Below are 12,296 nucleotides of genomic sequence, written 5' to 3' on the forward strand. Positions count from 1 at the left end.
AATAACGATCTCGAATACGTAAAAATGCACTGTATTTAATAAGTACTAATACATTTGTATCCGAATAGCAAAATATCTATTGAAACAGATTTTGCAAAGAGTCTGGTACAAATTTTGCCGGCAGCTTGCCTGTGAACATACAACGGGATCTGCTGACAGATTGCAGGCGATAAGAGTCGACATTTGCCGTATAGTAGTTGAAATGCATTTGAACGAAATATACTAATCGACAGATTCAATTCAGTCTGCATCGCCGACTCGCTGTCCGATTATGTCGACAAGCTCTGCCGATAGAACACAAACTTAATGCAGCGGACGCAATGATGCCAAATTCGCCGCAATATCATGCTTGAATCTGGCTGTTAGCGGTTACGGGACTGGTATACACCGCTAATATTTCTCTTCCTGAGATAAATACGTTCGTTTGCGTGGAAAATGTATTAGCGTTTATTTTACATACCTTACAAATGCACAGACCAAATCGTTATTTCCTACTCACCATTTATTACACAAAGAGACAAGAACAAAACGCAAAGTCTCCTTTTATACTTTTCTTTTTGTACTGTAAGAACAATTATTGTCACGCATCGCCTTATAGGACAAGAAAATATAAAACAAACTGCTAAACATACTTTCTTTCGTCTGGACGGGTTGTTTTTCTTTATTTCTTCGTCTTTTCCCGGATTCGCCTCGATCCGAACGTAGAAATGTCGCGTGAAAATCTTTCGAATCGCGTTTTCGCGCAGCGCTCTGAGATACTTCCGCACGAACGTCGCCGGCGCACATGGAAATGGGGAAGCGTCTCGAGGGAGGACAGGAGAGTCTAAACATCATACAACGAATACAAACTTACTAGCACCAAGCACATACTGCACGCAATAAATTAAAGTGACGTATGGAATTTACAAAGTACCCTGGCTTCGCTAATTACGACCATACCTCTAATCTTTTTGTCTGCTGTTGTGAGACGTGTACTCACCGCGGGGGGCCGAAGCCACTGCAGCTTGCCCGGGATTACTCAAATGCACTCGTTGGTATTTAAGTAACGCGGATGAACGAATTACAACACAAACTTGCGTCCTTGCACATTACAAACGATATGATTAAACGTCGAGTCCAATTTCCGTTGGATTCATCACAGTGAGCAACATAAACGATGAGAGAAAATCTAATCGATGAAACTGCTAAAGTGAAACAAGTGTACGTGTACATGTATTTAGAAAAACTTCTCTTCCTCAAAAATCAAAAGTTCCAATATAATTCATATGTACAAATTGTCGAAACACAAATTGACGAAACACAAATTGACGAAACACAAATTGCGGAACGTTCGGATACGTTTGCGTCTAACGAAAGAAGAAAAAAAAAGAAACACGAACTGGAGATTTGAGAATTTTCCTCACCGAAATACCGATATCATCTTCCTCGATTGCAATCGTACGCTATGTCTAAAATCAACTTTTGCACTTGTATTTACAATAAATTATACTACAAAAAAATTTTATCGCGTAAATAAATATCTGCAATTGAAAATTTCACCTTCAACTAAAGAGTCCGCCTTTTCCGTCCGCGTTTGCAACGCAGGCCAATTTGCCGGACAGATAAATCGCGGTCGGTGACTTTTGCAATGTAGATATCGTTCGCCGATTTGTCAATTTTGCGCTTGAGATCACGCCCGAACGTGAAAATCAGCTCGGAACGTTAATATTAACGAAGAAGAGTATACTAGTCGCACCAGCGCGACGAATTACGTCGCCCGAAATATCCGTTCAGGAATAGATGACTTCGCGCGACATTCTCCGCTACGTCGCATAAGTACGGCGGCAAATTATATGAGAAGAAGCGCGCGTAACGATCCCGCTACGCGCTGCGAGGAACGTGAACTTCGTGGCGCGCGAAACAACTAATTACGTGTGAGAAAATAGACGGGGACGAGAGATCGTTTTGTACGGACGTCCGAATCGGTCGAAGTCCTCGACTCCGATGATTCATCTAACACGAAAATTGCAGCTATAATTCATTACAACGCGAGAAAAGATTTGCCAGAAAAGAAAGAAGCGTTATAGCGTTATCAAAAGCAGGTCGGGCAATTTGCCCGCGATTGAATTCTCCTCACGGAGAAAAATCTCTCTTCTCTGATGTTTCTGTTCTTCGAGGATTCGGACGTCTGGAACGTGATAAACGTTGCTATACAGAGAACATAATGTAGCTGAACTCCGTCGTGTCGTTAAAGCCGTAGCTTCCTAAACGTCGGAATAAGGGACTTGACCGCATTTCCTTCTACCTTGGCGTCGCATTGCTCCATGTCGTTCGGCTCGCACGACAGTTTAGTAGAGTCCTTCGATTTGAGCGAGCTGGACACGCTCTCCGACGAGTGTCTTCTCGTGTGTACGCTGCTGCGACGTGGGGTCTGTTCTTGACGAAGTCTTAACGTATGAGGTAAACGTTCGGTTGGCTTGCGAAGGCTTCCGGCGGAGTTAAGCTCGGAAAGCAGCGAGGGTCGCTGACGGTCCCACGAGTCACTCCAACTGCAATCCGAAGGGCAACCGATGAGAAACTGGGCCAGAGGTGGGAAATATGTAACTCGCGATTTCAACGAGTGACTTGCAACAATAAAAATTTCAAGTGATGTAGTATTTATTGCATAATTATAAATCGGCGATAGTTGTCGTGCTAATCAAGAGTATCGGGCACCCCGTTTTAAATCACAAAAACCGATTTGTTTCATGTATAAAATCGCACTTACCGCACAAGGCTAATCAAAGCAGCGTGAAACATTACGTAGTGTAAATCGAGTATATTGTCGCAAAAGATTTAGGGAAACGTCTAGGTATGTACAATACAATGATCTCAATAGCCTTGAGACTCAAACGTTATATTACTGCTACATGCTGGGAACGTCATGTTTTACAAATTAACCATAAGCAAGAGTTATCTACAATGCGTCAGAATAATCGAGGATGTCTTCAAAGTTCGACATCGATTCTTACAATAAATAATTAAACTCTGTGAAATAATCGTGTAAAATGCGATTACTCGAATATCTTTTCTCTAAAAATGAAGAAGAAACTCTTTGAACGTCATACGGAGAACACGGAGAATAATATGAATACAAAAACCGTAACGTTAGAATGTCACGGCTATTCGACCAATTAAACGCGTGTGACGAAATAATTTACTCATAATGTGTAAGTCACATGTATATGTGTATGCGATATATATATATATATAGATCGATCCCAACACTTTAATAAAAAAAAAAAAAAATTGAAAAGAAATTCAATTTCCAATTTTGACAGGAGAGAACTAAAGTAACATTTTTGGATATCCAACAAATCAAATTCAGACGAATAAAACTTCTCCAAGAGATAATAAAAGTTTGTTACTGGTCGAATAGCTAAAGACTGAAGATCGTGATGCTTGGACTCATGCAAAACGAATGTAGGTTAATAGATCATGCTCAAACTAACGTTACGAGTATAAAGGAGGTGTACGAATACGAATATATTAATCGCACAAAGCAATACATATCCCAACACTATGTCACACAGATTGATGGACTCTACCTTCCCGATCCTGAAGCTGTTTGCGTAGAATCAGCCGAGTAAAGGGCGAGACCAGAACAGCAAAAACGACATATTATTTATGGCGCACATTTGTGATAAAGGTGTGTTCAAAGCGCAAGTGTTGTCAATAGCGTGAGCGTAGTTTGCGGAAATGTAACTCTCGTTCGTCAAGACAGTAAATTCGCGATCAACGCGGTTTAATCGCGTTTGTCTTCTGAGGAAAGTATTCTACTACTCGAAGATCGAATGAAGGTTCAATGCAAGATGAAAGTTTAGTGTCGGAGCTGATTGAGAGTGATATGAAGAAGGTAAATCTCACCTAACGAGAGGCCCCATGCTTCCATCCTGCGGGAGTGACTGTAGGAGCGAGGGCCCCGCCGACACTGGACGTGTCTACGATCGCAATTAAAGCGTGTTCTTTTACTCTCGATGACGAGTCACATATGAACAGTGCGAAATAAGGCACTCGATGAGTGGAATATCGCACTACCGCGCGGCGATAAAAAGCATACCTTCTCCGTCTGCGTAGCGGCGTTACACGTGTCCACGAAAGGGATGTTGTTATTGCGCGTTGGTACGATGCAGGTCTGCGCATCACCGCTCGTAGATCCTTGCAATTTCAAAAATTGAGCCTGCCAACAAACGACTCGGTTACTTATCACACTCGATACGCGACTCGCACGTCTTGTGACGGCCGCCTTGAGGACGTTCACCGACGGAGCAGCTAGAGCTTTTCATTGTCGCGCCGCGGTGATTTACCTGAAGCTGTTGTATGGTACGATCCCGGTCCTCCACTTGACCCTGAAGAAAGATCACTTGTCTTCTCAGATCCGCTAATTCGTCCGCGATACTGCTACCACCGCTACCCGGTGACGTGCTCACATCGATGGTTTCACTACCTTCGTTCAGATTCAGGTTCAGGTTACAGAAGAGACCATTCTGTAATAGCGGACAGATTATAATACGTCGTTCTTCTTGTGATTCAAATTCAGAGCTGAGTAAGATTATTGCGTGATTATTACTTGACGTTACCTTCAGCAAAATTTCTTGCTAAGAAAAGATACGAACCTTCACAGAATTATCGAATGGGTTGAGAGTGTCTGCCTAAAAAGCAGAATCAAACATCAACAACGTATACAACGCGTTCTATCGCCGAGAACTTAAGTAATTCGTAGATATTACTAGTAAATCCGCAAGTATCACTGGGAAGGAGTAAAATATCAGTGTTACCGCAAATAGCTTAATTATCATTCGTGTGTTGCAATATTGTAAGTACTACTCGTCACATATGATTTTGTGCAATCGAGTGACGAGTGATTGCACGTCAATTTTACTCGATCCCACAGTCACGATTAATTATCTCCTCATTATGTTTGCACACACACACACACACACACACACATGCATGCGAGTGAGGTGACACAACATTAGTGGCGAAAAAATATAATAATAAGGAAGAAAAAATCAATGCAACGTACCCTCGTCAAATCGTTCTCTCCTGACTTGAGACGCAAAATCAGGAAGGACGACGACAAAATGAAAAGTAAAAAAAGGTCGTGTTAATTCCAAGGGCAAAAATACGGCGCAATGTGTATAAAAAGGTGACAAAAATCCGCCGCATGTGGTCGGGCGACATCAGGCGTGCATATCGCAAGTACCCGACCGGCATAAAAAGAGAGACAGAAAAAAAGGAATTGCGCGCGAAGCACACATTGACGGGACGTGAAAGCGACGTGCAAAGATCTCGCGAGGCGAGAAACGGCAACTGTCGAATGTCGCGCGCGGACGTCGTACCTCCTGAAGAACTCGTTTGAGTTTCAGCAGCATCGTCTTCAGGGAGACGATGTCCTGGAACATGTGCTGATACGTAGCGCGGTCTATCCTCAGGCTCGCTTCGTCTCCGGAATCCAGGCATGGAGATTGCACCTGCGAGCGGAAAGATACCGTGTGAGAATCTTCGCTTCCGGCCGCGTCAGTTTATTAACCGAACGAGACTCTGCGGTGAAGTGAGCAGCGAGGCTGAGAGAGAAACCAAGAAAGAATCGTGGATACTCACATCTCCCGTTCTCCTCAGAGGACTAGAAACTTGACGATTGCGCATGCTGTCCAACGAGCGCGGCGATTCCGTTCCGGATCGGTTGCGCAGGAACCTCATCCTGTCGCCAGCGATTCTGCAAAAAGAAGAGCGAGGCGCACGATTATTCACACAGGCGCGAGTCTCTCTCGAGTTCGATAAAAAGCTCATTTGTCCGCGACTGCTCGGGAAGAAAAGACCTGACATTCGCACTCCGTAGGAGCCGGGGGAGAGGGAAGGGGCTAAGACGGAAGAACGCGTCGAACCGAATACAAGGCGCTAATGACTCATCGTACAACCTCGCGCGAGGACTCGCGCGGATTATTATCGTCGCACCTGTCATAAACAGTGAAAGCCTCCGCGAGAGCGCGGCTGAAAAGCATTCAACGCCCCGGAAGTCGCACATTCGCACGTTATCGCGGCGCTCATCGCAGTCACGCCGGTGACAAAGGGGAGAGGAGAATACACGGCGATACACGCGGATTCTCCGCTGCGATCTCCCCCTTCGCGTGCGCCAGCTCCTCTCCCTAGCTCGACTAGCTCGGAAACGTCTCTGTGAGAGCGCGCGTCCCGAAGAGAGGGTGAGCTCTACCTTCCGGAACTGTTCTTGGCGCGAAGAGCGGCGGACGCCGCGCCGGCGACGACTTGGCTGCTGCTCGGCGGCTTCGGCTGCCGCGGCGGTGGCGATCCGTTCGTAGGCGTCGAGCTCTCGGAGGAGAGGCCGGAGTCGCGTCCATCCTCGCCGATGGCCCCACTGCCGTTCTCCAGGCCGGCCGCCGCGCCGCGGCTACGCGCCGGTAAGCCGGTGCGCCTCTTGGCGCCCTTCGAGCTCTCGCACGACGAGGAGGCCATCCTCGAGGAGGCTCTCCTTTCGCCGTGAGCTCGCGAATCGGCAAGACGACGCTCACGCGTCGCGGTCTTCACTCTTCATCGGCTCGCGCTGGCGTTGTCGCGCGTTCGCCGCGGTTCCAAGTTCCACCGAAGAAGCAGAGCAAGTTTCACCGCACGACGAGTTGAAACTTTGGATTCTCGTGATGAGAAAAAGAAAGAGAGAGAGAGAGGGAGAGGGAGAGGAAGAGGGAGAGGGAGAAAAAGAGAGAGAGAGAGAGAGAGAGAGAGAGAGAGAGAGAGAGAGAGAGAGAGAGAGAGAGAGAGAGAGAGAGAGAATCACGACTCTCCTTGGCGAGAGTCGAACGAGGTTTCCAGGGATGGAGTTTTCAACGGCGACGAAAGACGAAAGCTTGAAGCAACATATTCATCGACAGGGAAAAAAGAGCTTCGAGAAATGATAATTCCTCTGCAAGCAACCATGTGCGAAAACAATGGCAACATTTATATCCAATTTGTCCTCGCCGATATTTTAGAGGGATTTTATTCCTCGCAGGTTTTTCACGTATCCGGCCAATGATTAGCTCTACGCGTAAAATGAACGCAAGTCCAACATAAAGTGTTGAGAGCGACAGTTCGGGAAGAAAGTTCACGGCACGGTGACGAACGCGACGCGACGATCGGCGCGAGAATCAGACGGGCGTATATCGGCGCGCAGAGCGAGCTGCATCGCGACGTTCGTCGGAGCGCGGGCTCGAAGTGTACGGAGGAGGAAACGGCGTCGGGACGGACGAGAGATCCGCTGGAATTAGCGCGAGAGAGGACGAAAGAGAGCCCGGCGCGTAGAGCCGCGGCGATGAGTAATTCGCGAAACATGCGGCTGCACTCACTTTCCCGAAACGCTCGCCGCGCCGGCTCGCGCGCCTAATTATCTAATTGCAGGCGTTCCGCGTCCGCAATCCTCGCGCGGAATTATGCAAATTCGATTGTCGACGACGAGCGTGCGATCCGCTCGACCGGGGAGGAGGTCGCGACACATTCCGCCGATGAGCGAAGCGGGATAATCTAATGCGCGAAATTACGAGAGCGTTCGTTCGTTTCACGTCACTCCCTCATCAGCTTCTGAGAAACGATTCGTCCAATGCCGCTGTTTACTCAGCGCTCGCGACATCCCTCCCGCGATCTATCTTCTTTAACGCATCCGAGGAGTCCTCGGTCCATTTGAACCTCCTCGTCCTCGCGCCTCGTCTCTCGCTCGCTTATTATTCGCTCATTAACGCCGCCGTGGTCCCTTCATTTTCACTTCATTTTCGTAACAATCCCGAATGCGCGCACTCGAAAAGCTTGAGTCACAGCGCCGCGCGGGTGAAAGTTACCTTGTTGAAATCTTTCGGAACAATTACCGTATCCTCCTCGTTCGCTCAAGCGTCTCGCGAGCGCTTACCGAAGCGAAAAGTATCATCGTCAACGCGCCGCGCTTCGTTTTTTTCTTTCTTACTCGCGCTCGTCGAGGGAATCGAATAATATGTCGTTTCATCGCTGTCTATTGATTCCAGAACTGAGACCGTCTCATTGTAAATTCAACCAATTGCAGCGTAGCTCACGCGCTTGACATGCTTGCGAGCGCGGCACAATTTTCATATTCCCAAAGTGGCACATCGCGTGAGCGAGTTTACGCTAATTTCATTGATGCCATGCGGAAAAACTTTATCGACTAAACCGTAGAATCCCGAGGGAGAATCTTTGTGCTGTTAATACTTCGCGTCCGATTTTTAATGACACATTAAATACATAAGACCGTTCGATCGCGCGCGCGCGCGCGATACGTTACATCCGCTCCTCACGGTATCGAAAGGTGACAAGGATGACGTGCTCGGAGTAGCCGAAAATAGCCGTCGCAACACACGAAAGCGGAAGAATCAGGTCGCGACCGGTCGCCGCCGGCGACCTTATCTTTTACCTGCACCGAAAATCGAACGTCCGCCAACGCGGCTGTATGAAAACGCTCTCCCTCTCTCTCTCTCTCTCTCTCTCTCTCTCTCTGTCTCTCAATTGAAACCGTCACCACTCACACCCACATCCCACATCCACACACGAGAGCGAGCGCTTGTCGCTCTCTCACGATCAAACAGCACCACACACGATTGGTCGGGCCAGTTTTTCGAAAGAACAGTCACTCCCGAGCGGAAAAGCCCGTCGTCGTCGTCGTCGTCGTCGTCGGCGTCGTCGTCGGCGTCGCAGGAGAAACTGGAGGAGCGTTCGCTTTCGTTGAGCGTCGCATATCGGCTCGTCCTGCCGAAGCGACACGCGCAATTGCGAAAAACCCGGCGGGTTCTCCCGGCGACAACACGTGTCCCTCCGAGGGGAATTGACAGTTCGGAGTACGAGAGGACAGTTCGACGAGCAGCTTATTGGCCGGAGTGTTAGCCGAAGTGAGCTGCGACGGCCGGCAGGTAGACAGGATTACCAAGGATCCTCCGAGGGATACTGGTAGCGCGTGCGCAACTCGCGCTACGGCGACGGCAGCTTGGTTCGATACCGTGGTGGATGGCGAGGGAGAGAGGAGAGAAACGACGTCGGCGGCAGAGAGAGAGAGAGAGAGAGAGAGAGAGAGAGAGAGAGAGAGAGAGAGAGAGAGAGAGAGAGAGAGAGAGAGAGGGGCGGGGGAAAACGGTAGGGGGGAATAACAGCTGCGGACGGTAGGGAGCAGGTAGTTGCAAGGACGGTGGGGGTGATAATGGGAAAAACTGCGGGAACTATCGCGACGGGCTTTAGGACACTTTAGGGCACGAATCACCGACCGATACTTCCCAGCGAGAAGGAGCAATTAGTATAAGCGACCGTTTAATTTCCTGGACCCTCCCCCCCCCCATTCGGCTTTCAAATTTGCGCTCGAGGATGTCTCTTCCACTTCCTATTCCGGCTGTCTCTCTCCTCCGAACGCTCCGCTCCGCTGTCGACGTCGCCGCGACGTTCAATCGAGAGAGTCACTTGCTTCATTTCCCCGATCGAGAGGTCGTCGGGATCGACAGGTGTCCAGCGTATTCCGAAGAATCCGCCGCAAACGGGTTCTTACGGCAAGAAACAACGTAACGAATGCACCAAGTCCTGCTATTCCCGCGACTCTGACTCAACTCCGCGGCGGTCTCAGCCGAATATTTCATCAGCCGTCAGGCCGGTAATTAGACAGCTGTGATCTGTTGAAATTAATGTCGTCCAGGTCGACGACCTGTTCCGTCTATCCCAAATAGCGAACAGCCTGTCGATCGATGCGACCGGAAATAGCGCTCTCGCGTCGAGTCGGACCGTTTCACATATTTCAATGAGTACCTCAACACACGACGCGAGCTTGTTTGCAAAGTTTCGCCTGTGTGTGTGTGTGTGTGAGTGAGCTCTGTCCGATCACTTTATCGGTCTTTATCTCGAGTGTGACTCAAGTCACTGTTTGCTCACCACTCGAACGTCACGTCGGCGAGACCACGTCGCTAGACCGTTCATAGAGACCACATCGCTCGAAGCACGCTCTCGACTGAGCACCTGCAAATCAAGACCCGCCAGTGCCTAACCGGGCCCGAATCATTGTCAAATAAAACCTCGCCTGGTTCCGACAAAGTCAGACCCGAGTTCACCCCCCGGATCGTTCTGTTGACAAGAAACTGATCCGTCTCAGGCTTGGCTCCGACTTCACCAAAGTTGATCAAGTCGCCAGACGTCCGAATTTCAGCTGGACACTCCGGAACTCACTGTCAGCGTCCGGCTGATGTTAGAAACGTCCAAATTTTGTTAAAAATGTTGTATAAACATCCCTTGTCATATAAACATCCTAAAACTGTACTTCCAGTTCCTGCACTGAGAAAAATATCCGAAATATCCGATCGTTAATTTCGTTATCCGATCAAGTATCCGGTGTATTTAATCGGATATCTGATCGGATAACAAAATTAACAATCGGATATTTCTGATATTTTTCTCCGTGTGATCTCCAGCTCTTTAAATCTTCAAGTCTGGCGACTTCGACGTTGACTGAGCCGAGTTGCGTTCGACGATGAATCGAAGCTCGATTCACAGGGCTCTGCCGCGGAAGAGAAATCCTCGAGCACACATCATAACGGCGGGATCATCGCTGCTTCGCGTGACGCGTCTTCGGCAAAAATAAGGGATCAATACTTCCCGGCAGCTGCCCTTCGGATAGCTCGACCAGTCTCACTCGGCAATTCTCGCCCTCTCGGCTTTGGCGCAGGGCTCTCTGCCAATTTGGCTGCGGCAACGAGAGAACTCGCGATTTATGAAGCCCTCGCCGAGACTTTTCATCTCCGCGACCGCATTCGCTCCCGCGTCGGTCCTCGAGGCCCTTCCGCGAGTACCCTGGGGAAAAACTTGCGGCTTTTTCCTCCCGTTGAGTACTCTCGAGCTTCGCTCTGCTCGCGTCTTTCTGCGGATTTCGTCCGGGGATTGAAAAGCGGAGGATCAATCGGACGGGAAATTTCCGAGATTTCCGCCGAGCTCTCGGTCGCTGTTATTTTCCCCGCACATTCACCGCCACACTGATTCCCGCCTATGCTCGCGGCTCAAACTTGAATCATCAAAGACGCCGCAAACGAATCGCCGCGACACGCATATTCGTCGGCTGGTTTTATCGAACGGCTCCGTATTTAACACACGTTGGCAGTCGGCTGCGATTTATTCATAAATTCGCGAGACGTGACGATATTATAGCGCCGCTCACCGATGTTATTTCACGGTGGCCAACGTAATTGATTAATTAGCATCGATCGGTCGATCAATCAAGCCGCGCGGTTCCAACGAGAAATAATCGGTCGCGATGCCGTCGCCTCTTCTCCAAGGGGAGGTCTCGCGAGGGGCGAGCGCCCTCAACGCAAAAACGAAGCGAGTCTCTCCCGCGACCGACGTAGGCGGCACACTGTTTTCTACCGTCAGCCACGAGCTAGTTATCGTTCAAAGAGCTTTAGTAAATAGACCGAAAGAGTTCACCGTTACACAGTAAACCGCGCGAGGAAAACGCGTGGTTACGTCGCGCGCGGCGAGCTGCTTCCGCCACGGCGACGAGCGCGACTCATCCGCACGGACTTGGCAGCACCTTTGAGAATGAAGGCGCCAGGTCGCTCTCTTTCTCTCTGCGCGCCCTCCGCGCTCGCTTCTCTTCTCCCCCATTAAAGACGGTGTTCATTGTTCACGGGCTGGCTGACTGGCTCTCGCCCGTCGCTCGTTGAGACGCGCGAGCTACGAAAGCCGGGGGAGCGTCAACGCGAGCTGCCGCGAGTGCGCGCGACAGAGGCTCGAGAAATTTCTGCATGCCTCTCCTCTTACTTCTCTAGCTCGTTTCTATTCTTGAATACCGCGTACGTAGACATCCATTCCCTCGACTGCGCGTGCACGCGCGCGCGCGCGCGCGAATTTTTCTCGTAAAAAACAACAGCGCCGGAGAGGATCGATCAATCACATGTCCGTGCGTTCGCGTTTGTGAGTTTTCTGTTCGCGCGATCGATGCCGCCGCGGAATCGCGGAGGTTTCACGCGCAAAGTACGGGGGAGAAGACTCGCGCAAATGAGGGAACAGTAGAAAAATACCGACACGGCCAACTAGTAACGCTCTGATTAACGACGAAATCGGCGCGGTTCGGCCGAAGAAGAGCAAGAAGAAAAAGTCGCGCCGTCGGCCGATATCGGTTCGGCTTCGGTCACTCCTCGCGGCGGAAAAATGAAAAAGAGAACACACACACACACATACGCGCGCGCGCGCGCACGCACACAGAGAGAGAAGAAAAGACAGAAAACAGCAAGACAAATAAAAAGCAGAAGAAGAGGAAG

General features: G+C 49.5%; 1 protein-coding gene across 11 annotated transcripts in view; it reads right to left on the reverse strand.

Moving 5' to 3' along the window:
* Positions 1 to 358: 358 nt before the first annotated feature.
* Positions 359 to 12,296, reverse strand: part of LOC105191517 (putative uncharacterized protein DDB_G0282129) — a 34,593-nt gene continuing 22,655 nt past the window's right edge. For 6 of the 11 annotated variants that reach the window (XM_011154969.3, XM_025297054.1, XM_025297060.1 and 3 more), the window contains 8 exons: positions 5,623 to 5,737; positions 5,361 to 5,492; positions 5,045 to 5,068; positions 4,635 to 4,670; positions 4,326 to 4,505; positions 4,079 to 4,198; positions 3,886 to 3,959; positions 359 to 2,528 (listed from right to left, as the gene is read on the reverse strand). In XM_011154969.3, coding sequence (XP_011153271.2) covers positions 2,228 to 2,528; positions 3,886 to 3,959; positions 4,079 to 4,198; positions 4,326 to 4,505; positions 4,635 to 4,670; positions 5,045 to 5,068; positions 5,361 to 5,492; positions 5,623 to 5,737 — 982 coding nt within the window. In that variant the 3' untranslated portion in view covers positions 359 to 2,227. Of the gene's footprint in view, positions 2,529 to 2,746; positions 2,756 to 3,560; positions 3,619 to 3,885; positions 3,960 to 4,078; positions 4,199 to 4,325; positions 4,506 to 4,634; positions 4,671 to 5,044; positions 5,069 to 5,360; positions 5,493 to 5,622; positions 5,738 to 12,296 lie in introns of those variants that run through there. The other 5 variants (XM_025297062.1, XM_025297064.1, XM_025297063.1 and 2 more) reach the window with 5 other exon arrangements.

Source organism: Harpegnathos saltator, unplaced genomic scaffold (genome assembly GCF_003227715.2).
Source record: "Harpegnathos saltator strain DR-91 unplaced genomic scaffold, Hsal_v8.6 scaffold168, whole genome shotgun sequence".
In the NCBI taxonomy this organism is placed as follows: domain Eukaryota; kingdom Metazoa; phylum Arthropoda; class Insecta; order Hymenoptera; family Formicidae; genus Harpegnathos; species Harpegnathos saltator.